This window comes from Podarcis pityusensis (assembly GCF_964106645.2).
Source record: "Podarcis pityusensis genome assembly, chromosome: 1".
Taxonomy (NCBI): domain Eukaryota; kingdom Metazoa; phylum Chordata; class Lepidosauria; order Squamata; family Lacertidae; genus Podarcis; species Podarcis pityusensis.
Window position 1 is genome coordinate 76,986,248 of NC_138028.1, and position 16,827 is coordinate 77,003,074.

At 40.9% G+C, this 16,827-nt stretch overlaps 1 protein-coding gene across 19 annotated transcripts in view; it reads left to right on the forward strand.

Annotated features, from left to right (window-relative positions):
* CHID1 (chitinase domain containing 1) overlaps window positions 1-16,827 on the forward strand; it is a 142,350-nt gene that overhangs the window by 88,951 nt on the left and 36,572 nt on the right. For 16 of the 19 annotated variants that reach the window (XM_081011363.1, XM_081011366.1, XM_081011364.1 and 13 more), the window contains 2 exons: window positions 8,332-8,377; window positions 9,205-9,263. The exons of the other annotated variants lie outside the window; for them this stretch is intronic. In XM_081011363.1, coding sequence (XP_080867489.1) covers window positions 8,332-8,377; window positions 9,205-9,263 — 105 coding nt within the window. The remainder of the gene's footprint in view (window positions 1-8,331; window positions 8,378-9,204; window positions 9,264-16,827) is intronic. 19 annotated transcript variants of the gene reach the window in all.

Consider the following 16,827-nt stretch of genomic DNA (forward strand, 5'->3'; position numbering starts at 1 on the left):
GATGCATATTTATACAGAGGTATGATAATGATATGAAACTTGAAACTTAAACTGTCATTGGTTACAACCACTGGTCATTGCAATATAGGTTTAATAAAACATATGTATACAAATATATACATAATTGGTTGAAGCTTTTCATAATTTTTTTTTTAAAAATTGATTTATGCCAAGAATTACCTTTTATATGGCATACCAGTCCAAAAAAATGTTCAGGTACATTTTGTAATAAAGTTGGCTTATAATTAGCGGATTGTAACTTGGGGTTCAGCAAATTATCATGAAGTTGGTCCACTTCTTTTCTTACATGTTCATTACAACTAAAAGGGAGAATGAAGTCAAGGGCAGAAGGTACTCCACATGCAAATACCTTGTAGTTGATTAAAACAATGAAATTCTCAAGAGGAATACATTGCTCATCATCTTCGGCAACTCTTGGTAACCTTGAACAAATAATTAAACATCTTGGCCTATTTTCTCATCAAGAAAATGAGAGTTTAGAGAGCATTAATTAGGCAATGCTTATAAAGGGCTTTGGAAGACTCCAAAACACATGATTAAGGACTTTCTTCTGTCTAATTCATAAGAGTTGCATATAATCCTAACAAGTAACCTGCTTGTTTCGTACTAATTTTATTTTTCCTGAAACAGTCTTTAGCAAATTAATACATAAATTCCAGGCAACATGCAATTTGCTACATTTTCATCACTAATAAATACCTTTGTGCTGTTTTGCATTCATTAAACAGTAATCAATTCCTGGTGACTGACTTAAGTTTCGGACTTACCCTGTGTGATAAATCAACAGCAAGGTTCATTAGCCTTTATAATTTCTCTGGGATGCATAAGTCATAAAAGTAATTAGTTCTTATCACACATGGTGATTGCATAATTTTATTAAAATGTATTTGGAAGCAGAGTAACTTCAGCAACCAATTAGTAAAGTTCAAGAAGTGGCAGAGTTAAATTATTCCGTGTTTGCTTCTGCTAATGAAAGGTGGCCTGTCTGTTTCTCCTGGAAGCTAGTATCCTGCCACCATGTTCAGTTTTCCCTGTGATGGATTGGGTACATGCATTACTTCTTTTCCTTAACAAAACTCCTGTTTCCTGCCATGAATGAATTGTACAGCTGTAACAGGGTGATCAATTTTCTCTCCCCTCCTAACTGGCAAATGTTCTCTCATAAGGCAGTACTGTGCTGTGCCTTGCTTTGCTTCTCTCAGTGGCTTCAGTTTTCCCCCCAAAGAGGTACACAATCAAGAAACGTACCGTTGCAAAGGAACGGAGACATTGTGGCTCCAATACAACTTGAGTTGCAACTCAGGCTACGTTAGTCCACTGCTTCATAAACCAGGGCATGAAGTAGTAGATGAATGTCCAAACACAGCCTTGATAACTAACCTTTAGTTAGTGGGATTGGATGAATTACAGAGCCATGGATGAGTGCTGTTGCTATGTGCTCCTTCCTTGACCCTCTCTGTTAAGTTGTGGGTGAACATATCAGACGACACAGCGATTCTTCAAACAGCTCTTGTTTATTCAGAGAACAGAACAGAACTGAACTGAAGGGCTCCGTCAGCCTGCTTATATAGAGCTCCAGTACAACGTTACTGTAGCAACTTTCTAAAACTATCCAATCACTGAACGTCACTTTCGATCCTTCATTTGCATAACTATCTACAGTATCCCCCTGCTGGCCCATGGTGAGAACTTCAGTACATAACACTCTCCTCTTCCCTTTCACATTCTGCTTTGCACTAAGCTCCCTGTTGTATCCGAACAGGGAACTCAAGTTTAATATTGGTTTACAAATCTGGATAATAGATCCTGGTTTATTATCCTGATTTGTTAACCAATATTAAGTAAGAGATCATTCAGACACAATGAGGTAGTGCAGCTTAATGCAATGTAGGCTTGCCATGACAAAGGCAGAGCAGGAGGGTAGGAGCACACAGCTATGGTGCCTATCTATGCCCTTATTGAACTATGAGTAATAACTAGTGATAGTCATACTCTGAGTACACCTGCTGAAATAATAAGTCCATAGATATCAGTGAGTCTACTCTGAATATGACTTCATTGGATATCAACCCATGGTTATAAAGCCATGGACAAATGTATGAATTCAGTCTAAATATCACTGAAAACAATGGAAAAGTTTTTGTTTTAAAGTTACAAATAACTCATTTCATTGGTTTCAGTGTGGCTAATTTTAGTTTGCTTTAAAAAGCCTGGATATTTGTGGGTGAAGAGGAATAGTGAACTGTTGACTTAACCTCTGTTAGTTGAATAAAAATCACAGAAACCACAGTCAATTAAAGATCGAGCCAAATTATCATGTTCTTGTCTCTGGCAAAAATAGGCCTTCTATCTTTTATTTCAGCTATTCTCAACCTCCCTCTTGATCTGTATGCATATGCATAGACAAGATGCATACTTTTTTAAAAAAAGTACAGTATAGTGAATTGAAAGACCCAACAGCATGTGTTCTCTTAATTTCTCCACCTCATTCACTTTTCAGCACTAAGCTTTTTTAAAACAGAAACAAATAAACCCCCAAAAAGGAAATAAACCATCAAAGGTTTTAAAAAGGGTCTTGTGAGTCGGATGAGCTGTTGTTTCCCATGCTAGTTTTCCAGCTTGAAAACTTCTGATTATTGTAACATTCTTTAAAAATGACTAAAAACCCTCACCTGCAAGCATGGTCATGATTAAGAGAGCTAACTGGCAAGATGTTTGTTTGTTTGGACCAGGATCTTGCTTTGATGCTCTAATGGCATATGAGATTGCATTGTGTGTTTCAGCTGGGGCCAGCTCCCATCATGATAAATTGGGTTAGCTTAGTTTTTGGTGTATAATTATTGGTATGTTTGCGCTGTTGTATAAATGAGAGACATCACTTCAATCTGTTTAGGATGTTAGTGAACCAAAAAGGCCAGGACCTCAGTTGTAACTGAAATATGTTTGCTATCAGGATGATGGGAAATTATAATATGCATCCCAGGTTATTGAGACTTCCACCCATTTCCCTCTCAAATTATTATGAATCATATGCACACCTGAACTCTGAGTTACAATTAAATTTGAGTTACTGTGCTAAAGAAAAATACCACCCAGAAACCTTGGACTGGAGAGCAAATCACTCCAAATAATGAGAGAACTGGCTTCCTTTCTCTATTTCGCTGCTTTGCTGGATAGTGGTTTCCCCCCTCTTCCTCTGAAATGCAGATAAGCAATAATAGAATCCTTGCAGAGGCAGTATGTTTGTGGTTATCTAGGTGGATGAGAGGCAAGCAAACTTCCTGTATTTTGAAGGACTGTGCATTTTACCCTGGTATTGTTTAACACATAAAGATATTGATAAGAAAATGCCAGTTTCATATCAGCTTGTGCGAAGGAAGGAAGACAACAGGACTAACACAGTATGAATACAAGCATGTCTACAGCAGGGGCTGCCCCTTACAAAAGGGGGCACAAAGTTACGGTAGCATTTCATCGTTTGCCATAGAATGTAAGGCACTTGGGAACTGTCTCAAGACACAATGGCAACTGCTAACTTAGAATCTTAGAAAACGACCGCCTGCATTTATTCACAGACAATAGGCTTGCCAGAGCCTATTAGTCTTATACAGTTTACAAAATAAGTAAAGCAATTCCCAGCAGAGGCACATAGTATAGGTTAAAACAAAACAGAAAAGGTGGCACATACCAAAATACAAGGATACTTCTTGGGCTCCCCAAAGGACTGTGTTGCCTGATTTCACAGCTGTTTGTAAACTCAAAACTGTAATTGATATTCTTGTGCTACTACATATCTATTATTGATATTATTTTGATATTGATATTCTTGTGCTACTACGTATCTATTTTGTTTTTGTTTTGGAAAGATAAACGGAGAAACCTAGAGTATAAATAAGGTGCTCAACCCCCGATTGTGCATACATTAGTTTTTTGGCCACAGGGTGTCTCATTTGTCAGATCTGTTCGCACCTTTCTGTTGTAATGCTGGGAAGATCATACACACACACACACACACACACACACACACACACAGTGTATGTGTGTCTGTATTCTTTGATCTAAACCATCCGAAAATGCAATATTAGGGTAGTGTACAATGTTAAGGTATAAAACACAATAAAAAACACCCCCACAGATAATCATTAAGGTGGCTAGCTATTAAAATTAAACAGCAGCCAAGGCCTATTGGCATAAAAAGGTCTTCATGAGGCACCCAGAAGATAAACGCGAGGGTCCCTGCTGGTAGAACATTGCATACCATGGGGCTGGCGACACTAAATATATGCCTTCCAGTTGAGGCCAGGCAGGGCTGTGTAACACGGGCAGCATCTAGCAGCGCTCCTCAGGGTGATGTCAGTCATTGAGCTGGGCTTTATCGATTTTGGTTACAGCAGGGCCAGGATGGGGAGCCTGTAACCCTTCAAATGTTGTTTTGCAACTCCCAGCACCCCTGATCATTGTCTGTGCTAGCTGGTGCACATAGAAGTGGGAGCTCAAAAACATCTAGAAGGATGCAGGTTCCCCACCCTGTAGTATGGGGCAGCCAATGTGGTGCCCTCCAGATGTTCCCATCTTCCCTGAACTTTGGACATGCTGGCTGGGGCTGATGGGAGTATATGGAAGGTACCATTTTGTCTACCTTTGTCTTAACAGGGAAAACAGCAGCAGCAGTGAGAGTATTCAGTGCTTCTGTTTTGGTTAATATTTTCAAGTTCTCTACTTAGCAAGGCTGATCTCTGTAGTATGAAAAGCTGTGGGTAATTAGGCATTTTGGGTAGGAAGACTTCTTAAAGAATAGCCCTCTTGCAGAAACTTTTTTTTTTTTTTGCTCACAGGAACATAATGCCTTATATGTAGTGCCGAATATTTTCTTCCATCTTCCCTTTCTAGTTCAGTGGGATTCTTTTTCCAATTAAAAATATGCAGTTATGCTTTGCTGGAAGGCGCTCTGTATTCATGAATGAAGATTCCCCAACGCTTTTGGAAAAAAGAAATATATATATGAAAAGGGCATACAGTGGTACCTCGCAAGACGAATGCCTCGCAAGACAAAAAACACGCAAGACGAAAGAGTTTTCCGTTTTTTGAGTCGTTCCGCAAGACGAATTTCCCTATGGGCTTGCTTCACAAGACGAAACGTCTTGCGAGTTCTTGCGAGTTTGTTTCCTTTTTCTTAAAGCCGCTAAGCCGTTAATAGCCGCTAAGCCGCTAATAGCCGTGCTTCGCAAGACGAAAAAACCGCAAGACGAAGAGACTCGCGGAACGGATTAATTTCGTCTTGCGAGGCACCACTGTAGATGACTTGGCAGATAGCGGTTACTATATAAGATTTCTTCCTTTTCTTGAACTTATATCATTTACCATTAAATTTATTGTATATCCAGCAATGCAAGAGGGATTATCATTAACTGTTTGAGCATACTGTAGTTTGGGAATATTTTTTAAAACTGCAAACTGGCAGATTGAGCTCACGTTCTCAAGCCAAATCCTATGTGTTGTCAGTACATGTGGCTGTTAACCAGAAGGTTGGTGGTTCGGGCCCACCTAGGATTCTGTATTGCAGGGGGTTGGACAAGAGGACCCTTGGCAGCCCTTCCAACTCTACAATTCGATGAAGTAAATCCAATGGGGCTTCTTTCCAGGTGGGGATGTATTATTATTTTGCATTGTTTTATCCAGATATATAAAATACAGAACAGCTGACACAAATGTTTAAAAACCAAAAACAAATAAAAAAGTATAGCGCTGCATCCAACATAGAACTTCATGAATGTTTTGTAAATACAAGGATTTCTGCTTGGGCAGCAGAATTTGAGGAGAGAAAGCCCATCACACAAGCAGAAATGTTTGCGCTAATGGGACTCACTAGTAGAATACTGCCCATAAAACACAGAAATGCTAAATGTTTTCATCCAATGCCAGCAATAACAAGGAAAATATCCTGCACAGACCCCAATATAAAAAAAGAACACAGAACAGGCCATAAATCACTCCACATTAAGTTCCCAAAGCCCAGGAAAATGAGAATTTTTTTTTGCCTGGCACCTAAGAGCTAAAAATGTTGTTGCCATGCATGCTTCTTTGGGGAGAACATTCCACATTTGGATTGGGGTGGACATCTTGGATATCCAGTAAGCTCTGCTTACTTGTTCAACATAGGTTTACTTTGAAGTCCATGATGACAGACCCATGGGAATGCTTCCAATCCTAGGGAATAAAGCAGTTAAGTAGATGAGTGTGGGGTACTTTAGGATTTTCCTAAAAGCTATACAGAAAGCAGAGCATTTATCAATGCATGTGCTCATTAAGCATAATGTGTATTGATTTTAAACAATTACATACATAGCCTACTTTTGTCATTTAGTCAAGGCTAGCATCTGTGTCACAAATCCATTACACTTAACAGTGTGCTAGTGTCCAGTACTAATATTTTCTTAGAGTGGAGGTGAGAAAACTGTAGCCGTTCAGATGGTTGGGCTGAACATCAACCCTGAACATTGGCTGTGGTGGCTGGGGCTCATTGGGTTGGGGACACAGGTTCCCTACCTGGTCTACCACCAGTAGTTGAACCTCCATGACCTGTCAGTAGAGGGTTTAGTTCCATTGACTTTTCATAGTTTGTGAGAGTTGGACTGGGCTCTGTTTACTGGAGTTGAACTATAAAAAGTGTAGGTTTTTTTGAACCTTACATATTTGCCTGATACATACACTCTGCTGAAGCTACAAATTGCAGTTCCGCTGGTTTCTCAAAAATTTCTTTCAGCACTCATGCACTAGAGGGAGCTGCTATTCTATTTGTGATGGAGCTAAAATTTCATTTTTTAAAATAGAGCACACATAAGCCTCCCCCATTTATTTATTTATTTCCCTTCTCATTTCTAAATGGGGTATCCTACCTGCAAACCTTCTGGTGTCCCTAGGCCTAGAAGGGACTTTTGTGGCATGTCGGAAAATCCTGTCTCTCCTCCCCACTTCCAATTGCACTGCTCTCATGCTACCAACTCCCCTGCCCTAAGATATTTTAAACTTTGAGGTCAGGTCATGCTATGTTGCTTTTAGTGTGATGTGCAATTGCATGTGCGTCCATACGGACATCCACATTGAGATGCACATCCAAGGGTGCATTCCATTGAAAGAAGGGTAGTGCAAACTGATGCCACCCATTCAGGTTAATACATACATTCTGTGGTCCATGTGACTTAGATCTGTGTTTCCTGATTCAGTGAGTGGTGTGCATGCAACAACTACTTCTGTGTGCATATTTCCTTGCTTGGACTGGGCAAGGAAATGTGGGAAGGTAAGAGGAGGAGAAATGCAACAGCTGGATGATCCTCAGGAACCCTTCCAACTTGATGATTCTATGGTCTGTGGCATGATACAGACCTATAATGGGAGGGGTAAAGTAGCAGAAATCTGGAGGGCTGCCATCCATTAGCAAAAGTGCCTTCTACTCACACAAGCACCTTTGGGTCCACCCAATTATTTCCAAAGAACGATAACATTGCTTTCAACTTTTCTCTCTCTCCATTTCCCCCCCAATCAAGTAGAGCAGTGTTGGTTAACCTTCTCGGGCCAGTGGGTACATTTCAAATTTTGAGAGTGTGCCATGGGCACCAGTCACAAAATGGCTGCTAAATTCCAGATTTGTTTTCTCCCAAGAAAATTGCACTTGCCAGATGTACCCCTTTGGCATCAGACAAAGGGCAAGCTTTAGGCCTGGTGTCTATCTTTGGAATAAATCAATAACAGAATAGAAATCAAGAAGTAGAATTCTGTTTTCTTCTATTAAGCTATTTCAGGTTATAACAGGTTCTACCCTGAATTCCTATTCAGTCTTTCTGTTCTCTTGGTGTCTACTGCCCCAGCAAATCACCTGGCTGTGTAAATTATATTCACACGCTAGCAATTGGGACGTGCATTTCTATTATCATAAATCATCACTTCATGGTTTATCTTCTGCAGTATACGCCGTCTTGTATATCTGCCATGTGTTCAGTCTGTGTCTTACACTTCTTCTAGTAGGCTCTGGCCTTTGAAACTTAGACCACTATTAAATAGTTTGTTTCTCAGGGGATATGCTTTAATTGATGCATGCTAACATTGCTACCCTTATTAACTGATAGGTTGTAATACTGTTTTGACTTTTAAATTAAGCAGTTGCTGCAAACTCTGTTGAAATCACAGTACTTTGCTTTGCTTTCCCAGTAAAAATGTCAAGAGATCTGATCACAGATCTCCTGTGTTGCATATTTAGTTTGACCCCTACACATACATGGATTTACCAAGTGGACTTTTCTTGATCTATTACAGTGCCTGCAATTTCCCACAGAACCATGCAATCAAAAGCATTTTCCGTGTATCCACCATGCTGTTCTTGTATTGATGCACAAGCGGGAGAAATTGCCTGCTGATAGAGTATTTCCAGTGTGAATGGCATATCTACGTTGCAACTGGTTTCTGATTGAAAGTAGTTATTACACAGTGAGTGTAATGCGTATTATCTGGCCAAAGTTAGACTTTGAAGTCTCAGTGTTTTCAGTTGGAAGAGAGTTAAGCATGTCTAAACCTCCCTTTGACATCTGTAGGATTCAAAGGTGCTTAACTTTGTTAAGCATCAGTGGACATTTCTGAGTCTTTGCATCTTTATCTTCATACAGGTAGCTGCATTTTATGCAAAATAGTAGTCTTAGTCCCTCTAAGTGGGTTGTTGGTTTGGGGATGCATAGGTTAGTGAAGCTGCAAACAGGACAGGATTACAGACCAGAAATATTTCCTAGATTGGCTGAAAAATATATTTTAGAAGAATGTATACACACACACACACACACACACACACACGGGGCCGAGGACTAGCCTTTCAGATGGCCACTGCACATGGCTCTCATACTACCAAAAAGCTTTGGCAGTAGCAGCCTGTGAAGAAAATGGACTGTTATAAATAAATAAAAAAAATCTTTTAAGTATTTTGTAAGGAGACGGGGGGAATTAATTTTTGGCTTGATTCATGACTTGAAGGATCCAGAAAAATAACTTGGAAGGTGTCACAAATAATCGAGGGAAGATAATATATATCATAGGCAATTGTTTTTTGTGAAGCTTATGAAATGTTTGTGGATTGAGGGGCAAATCTAAGGCAACTCCATGCTGTAATTTAGCCAGAGTCTTCCTTGACATTCAGATCAGGAGGATTTCAGAAAAGGGGACAACCCTGTTGCAGTGGAGAATGAAGAAAGGAGATCTATGTAAGTCTTTGACTTAGGGACTGCTTAGTGAGGGAAAAGCTGCATGCACTTAACCCATTTTACTTTGCTCCACTTGGGAAATTGCTTTGTGTGCATGCAACCATACATTTACACTTTATTTCCTAAGAACAAACATCATTATCTTCACAGTGAACTTTTAATATTACTTCACAAAACCTCAAAGCCTTTAATTTAATTTAAGCCGCCCCACGCACCAAGAGACACAAGGGAGTCTTAGACCATTTGGTGAAAGGCAGCCTGGAGGAATAAAGACATTTCACCTGGCGGCAGCAAAACATAAACAGGGAGGGAAGGCACACTGGGGAGCAACACTGCTTTGGCCGGATCTCCCTTCCCTGCAGAGTTTAATTCCTTTGAGCCTGGGGGGGAGGGGGTATAAAGAGATGGAGGGAATAAGGCTCAGAGGCTCAGAACCTTCAAGATCCTTGAGTAAGCTGCTTGTTAATGGCTCAGGCTACAATTCTTGATAGTAATACGGGTGTGGAAGATACATGCATATACACTTTTTTTAAAAAAGAAAAGAAAAGAAATTGCACACTTGCCTGTTGGACTAGGCAAGCTGCTTTTCTTTTCAAATGTCTTTCCTCTTCAGCCACATGATCAGCCGCACTAAAAGCATTTGATATATTTCTGCACTACGTTATGAAAGCCCTTCCTTAATATATGGTGGTATTGCGGTTTTCAAATAAGTAGCTAACAGAATCTTGGTGACAACCAGCAAATGCATAGCGTCGTTTTACTGGCAGTCAAAGTCTGTTATCTTAAAAAAAAAAAAAAAAAAAAAAAAATCCAAATTAAGATTAATCCCAATAATTTGACCATTTACTTCCAAGATTTGCAACCACAACCTCTTCATTGAATTACAGTTTCACCAAGGATGCATGAATTTGAAATACCATTTAGAGCACATGAACCAATTGGTTTTGAAGAATTCTGTTTATTCCAACACAAATCGTCTGCTGCCTTAACTGTCTAGTATTGAAGCTGCTGAAAACCGTAACAAACTGATGAAATTTTAATACTTTTATGACTGGCATCTTTTATACGAGCTCCCAAATCAATAATTCTTATCAACATCTCTCAACAAGCAATTTTTTAAAGGGTACTTTTCTTAATAAATGTCTTGTTCAACAACTGCCTTCTTAATTAGTTGGCTGACGCAGCAATAATTAATGCTTTACACGTTTTCCCAGCAAGTGATTCCAGGCAGGCCTCTCAATGCTCTCCTCCTTGGGAGAATTTAGGATAAGTGCCACATGTTCGATGGCTAAGCAATTTAAAATTCCATCATCAGTCATCATTTTGCAGGATGACTGGGTATAATTATGCATCATGGCTGCCTGTTGATCATTGCAACTCTCAGGCTACAAATTGCTATTTTTCCAAGCAAGGTAGTTTAACCTATTTATTCTAATAGAGACCTTCTAAAATCTATGAAAATGCGTATTTATGCAGGAGTACCCTCTTCCAAATTGAGGTGAACACTGGAAATAAACTTCAGTGTACAGTCTAATTGAAGCATTTCACCAGAAGTTGATATCATTTGTTCTTAGACCAGCAGAGAGTAGGATCAACAATCAAAGTCAATTCATCTTAAGTAAACAAGCTTATTCCCTCTTTCTTTACAGAGAACAATACTCTGCATCTCATTTCTTAGATGCCAGTTTTTTGGATTTTTTTATGGCATTGCTTGGATCTAGGTTGGCCTTGGCAAAGTAAATTACTTTACCATTAACCTGTCGGTCACTAGACAAGAATGGTATTTTCTATGGATTGCAGCATGTCCAGACTGCTTTTTTCTCTTTTTCTTTTAATAGCTACAGTCTTACCATTCTGTCAAGGTGGGCTAACCTGTCAAAAACAGTCCCACTGTAAAGAGTGACCTGTCAAGTGTTAAGAATGGATAAACTGAAAAGAACAATATATGGCTTACTGAACAAATGGTAGAGGGGGGAAATTGGGATATAGTCTGTAGAGCCCAATGCCCTGATGCTTTGAAAATAACAGGGAAGTGCAGTATGGGCAAGGGAAAACTTAATTAACACTTGCCACTAGTAATAGATACAAAAAGGGAAATTTTGTTTACCTTTTAGCTGCAGAAGAAATAACTGAAAATAGCATGTAAGAAGCAAACACACGGACTAAGTTAACCAATGTAACAGCAGAAGGATGCATTAAATGTGCATAAGTAATTATGAATTCATGGTATCACTTGCCTGGAAAAAGAATATCAGTTTAAAAGTAAATTTGATGTGTCATAACATATTTACATTTCTCTTAATCTTAAACATCTGTGCACCGTTAACGTAGAAGCTTAAGTGTTAAATTTCGCAGAGTAATTCAAGTTACTGGATCAGTTGTATGAGTGTTTTAGAGCAGCATTTAACTTTCTCTGTTAGTTCCCCACCCGTGTGGTGGGCGATGGAGAGATTGTGACTACAATCTACAGTGGTGCATGGAATCTGCAATAGGTTCTCTGGGGTTATTGTTGTTGTTTTATATAGAATTTCCTTAATTGAAAGCTTTTCTAAGTGAAACTTAGAAACTTTAAAAAGTGAAACAGCCTATGTGTACAAGACTCAGTGTTTTTATTTTATGAGAGCTTGAAAAGCAGCTTGCGGGGGGGGGGGGAGGGAGTGGGAGCTGTTGAGAAGAGAATGCTCTAAGAAATATAGGGTTGTGTACTTACACTGTGTGAGTGCTGCTCCGGGTCCCATTAAACTTTATTTACAAATGTCAAGGTTTACATATGGTCACTGCTTTCATTAAAATGTTAATGCTGCTTAACTGCTCAAATAAAGTATGTCTTAAGTACACAGTGCTGGAGAGAACACTTTTGAACCGTCTGTTGTTGTTTTTTAATAGGACTCCTGAATTATTCAGTGAGCTCACAGGTACATGGCACAGTTATTCTCAAATTGTGTTTACCCAGTAGCTTAAATGCCACCCACTGTGACGTTTATTAGTACACCCGTCTGAGGGCCCTGCACAATGCAGAGGGGATGGTGAACTCTAACAAAGGGTGTGTTCACACCTCTCTGACGGCAGAAACTGAGCAGTGATTTAGGCTGTGTTTATTTTACCAATTAGTCTGCATTGTCTCCCATTGCTAGTTTTTGAAGCTTCATGCATATGACATTAGCAACAATCCATATCGATTCTGCAGTTCCTTGAGAAATACTGTTGTTTGATGTGTTTTTCCTCAAACCAGCTTCAGTCCAGCTGGGAAACTTAAGCCACATTCACTTCGCAGTTAAGCCAGGTGCGTACATTTGAGAGCACCAATGCACATGCATGGAGGAGCACGTCTGTGCAGATGACAGCTTCATAAATAGGCGCTCCAGAGGGGTTGCAGGCTTGGGAAAACTGAACAGGTAGCACAGGTGAAGACATCCCCAACCCCTCTCTGTGTATGTTGTTGTCGTTTAGTCGTTTAGTCGTGTCCGACTCTTCGTGACCCCATGGAGCAGAGCACGCCAGGCACTCCTGTCTTCCACTGCCTCCCGCAGTTTGGTCAAACTCATGCTGGTAGCTTCGAGAACTGTGTATAGCAAGGTGCAAATGTGAATTGAAATGCAGAGGGGGGTAGGGACAGGGAATGGCTTCACTGCATTTTAAGTGGCTAATGTGTACCTTATTTTTCCATGCATTAGCAAGATTTCTTGACTCAAAAAATGGGGTCGTCCAGTACACAGATAGTGGCATGGGGAAGAGAAGCTGTGTGCTGCCAGCCAGCCGGTTGGCAGAAGCACACATTCCTCCTATGCCACTGTGCATGAGAAACACTCCCTAGATCGTTTCCCGTGCACAGCGGCATCACGGGAAGTTGTGCTCCCGCCAACCGGCGGACGGGAGCGCAACTTCCCCTGATGCCACTGTGCACAGGAAACACTGCTGCCAACCGGCGGGCGGGCGGGAGCGCAACTTCCCCTGATGCCACTGTGCACAGGAAACACTGCTGCCAACCGGCGGGCGGGCGGGAGCGCAACTTCCCCTGATGCCACTGTGCACAGGAAACACTGCTGCCAACCGGCGGGCGGGCGGGAGCGCAACTTCCCCTGATGCCACTGTGCACAGGAAACACTCCTGCCAACCGGCTGGTGGGCAGGAGCGCAACTTCCCCTGATGCCGCTGTGCATGGGAAAAGATCTAGGGAGTCTTTCCTGCCTGCAGCTGCGTGGGGGGAGAAGCTCAACAACTTTGGGCCATCTCCCCTCATTTTCTTAAAATGGAGTCCCCAAAAATATAGGGGGTATTATACATGGGGGTGTCTTATAGACGGAAAAATACGGTATATAGCATCAGCAATAAAGTGCTTACATTTGATAGATAATGCAAGTGAAGTGGAAGGAATAGGTTTAATCCCCACTGAGGGTAGCATGTACAGTGCAGGTGCTTTACTATTGAAGTAACTTCTGCAGCAAACTACTTCTGTTCGAGAAATAAGTAAATATATATAGTTTTTTGGCGTAAGGACTCCCACGGTAGGTACAAATGAACCCAGGGAATTATCAGCATACATTGTGAACTACAATCTTGGCAGTTGAAAATGTACAACTGGCAATCTGATATCACCGAGTTAGCACTGGTACATCACTTCCACGAGTAGAACTGTTCCTTGAAATAGATGGTGGAGCGATTTGGAAGTTGGTAGATTAAAAGAACACATCCCAAAGTGCAGAGTTTAAAATATGCCCCTGCACATTCTACCAGCTGTAATCTTTTTTTCTTTTCTTTTTTTGTAAAGAAAAAAGTATTGGAAGATTTTTCTTCCAATTCGAAGTAGAGATTTGAGGTCATGTGCAATAGACAATTTTTTTTGCACCATTACAGATCATTCCTGTCTCGAATGCTGAAGAACCACAGCATTTTTCACATCCCAGCCAAAGTGCGTCTTCTACATACAGCACCCTTCAGAAATCATAGAAGTTTTTTTCCCCTTTTGAACCTTTTCTCTCATGGTTAAATGCATCAGAATGTGTGTTGCTTTAAGGGCCTGGCTACCTTAATGTTTTTATTTATGTTCAGGGGTTTGATGCCACAATTTTAAATAAAATTGTTCAATCTTTGCTAATTCCATATGTAATTGGAGCCCTGTTATAAACAGTGGCATTGCTAGTGCACTGAGAGGCATGTAAGAAGAACTGACAGTGACTTGGCATGGTGTAGCACAAACACATGTGCATATGGACTGCTGGAGCTTGGAGATCTGAAGCCATGCCACTCAGGCTAGGAGCAAGTACAGAAAGAAGATCAGCCCCTTTGTGGTCTTTACTTTACTAGAGAGCCAGTGTGGTGTAGTGGTTAAGAGCAGTAGTCTCCTAATGTGGGGAACCGGGTTCGCGTCTCCGCTCCTCCACATGCAGCTGCTGGGTGACCTTGGGCCAGTCACACTTCTCTGAAGTCTCTCAGCCCCACTCACCTCACAGAGTGTTTGTTGTGGGGGAGGAGGGGGAAGGAGATTGTTAGCTGCTTTGAGACTCTTTACGGTAGCGATAAAGCGGGATATCAAATCCAAACTCTTCTTCTTTTTCCTTCCCCATTTCTGCCTGTCACTGTATCTCCTTTGCAATAACCATCTGTATGAATTTTTTCAAGGTCACAGCCACTTTATCAAAATAAATCTTCTCAGTGCTCTCACCAGCTCAGCAGCAGACCAACACTACTTGTGATGCTTCTTAGGGCTCTGTCAGTAGATCGATGGCCATGCTGTCGCTGTCTGGCAACGCTGATTTGGCACTGGTGGCAACAATGAAAAGTGGAAAGCCCTGGAAGTGCACACTTTCAGACCCATTTTAGGTGTTGGCATCATCATCATCTAGGCCCAAAGGAAAGGCAGTATTCACTTCTGTGATTTTTATCCAGTAAGGTGCTGTTGGATCTCACTGACCTTATGTAGCAACATAAGATTTACCTTTAACCACCTGTAAAGGCTGTAGTTCTGTTCAGGATTTACATGTATAGAAATTAAGTTTCTCTAGTTTAGAAGAGACTGCACTTCTCCTTTTCTGCACACACACACACACACACAGAGAGAGAGAGAGAGTCTTGATTGAAATTTCAGGATGAGCAAAGCTGATTATTATTTGATGGAAATCAGTTTAATGTCTGTAGCATCTGAAATGGAAGCTTTCTAGTAAAATATACAGCTAAGGTTGATTGCTCTGAACAAAATGATGAGCAGAGAAATATCTGTCATACTAAAACCTTACACTGATTGGGCAGATGGTAGCTTAACACAACTAAGGGGAAAATGGAAGAGATAGAATGGCTTTTTTTGTAACACAAAGAGAAGCCCACCAAGGTTTTCTGACCCCAGAAACTTGGGGTCAACAGCTATCTGCCCGTCCCTTAAGGAGCAGCATATTGCACTTGGCCTCAGGCTGTGCGTCTGAATCTTAACATGAGGTTAGAGATGATCCCCACATCCACCTTATGGAAGACAGAAGGGCAGTGTTCCTGCTGTGCTTTAAATGCCCACAAAAACAAGCTCTCCAGCTTGCAGCTGCAAAGGGATGGGTAGGGATTGTCCAGCAGTTCCACTGCATTTCAGAGGCTTTGGGAGGGCTTTGGAATCCATTGCAAAGGAAGCAGATGATCTCTGTCCTTTTGCATTGCAGTTCTTTCCATGTGCCTTGGAAGCACGGGACAAAGACAAACCCCAGCCTTCTTATTTAATTTCAAGCTGGAGTGTGTGTGTGTGTGTGTGTGTGTGTGTGTGTGTGTGTGTTGGGAAGACTGTTCATACCATTGAGTTGTGCTTTCAGGCACCTCTGAATTGCAGTGCAACAGCAGGGAGATTCTCTGCATCGAGGATGCAGTTCCTTAGGCTTACCACAATGAGCATGGAAGTCATAACCCCTCTCTTAACACAAGTTATCTGAATGCAGCCTTGATGTTCTTCCTTGTAATTTCCAGCTGTTACAGAGGTCACTAAACACACAGTCCTTATAGGTCTTTTAAAATCCATGTTCATTATTGACCAAGGTGGTGCTCCTTGAACCAGAGATTCTGCAAACAGTAATAGAAAATTCAGACTTCCCTACCAAGGGCTGCCATACTGAAAAGAACTCTTGTGTGAAAGACTTCAAGCAAAGCGAAAGATGAAAGTTGGTGTTGATTAATTTTGACATGACAAAGTTCTGCTCATCTTCAAAGAGCATTTGCCTCGTTCTATTTTTGAATGTAGTAGAGGGCAGGGGATGAAGGTCACCCACTTGGAAGAACAATAGCGTTGGGGTACTTGCAAAATGGAATTGAAAAGGAGGAAGGCATCCACTATTAGGGCTTTACCAGAAATGGACAAAACCTGTTTGTGAGATCCTTATTTGTAAAAGATGATAGATAAATAGTGTACGTTGCCTGGTACTGAACTGAAAATGGAAGCAGGTAGAAATATAAATACCACAAGATTTCTCAATTTACAGAAGAAGGGGATATTGACATTGGCTTGTTTCCCCCCACAAAAAAGGAGAGGGAATAAAATAAAATAAAAATCATTTCCAATGCTATCAGAACTGGAGGGCACATAATGAACTGTAAA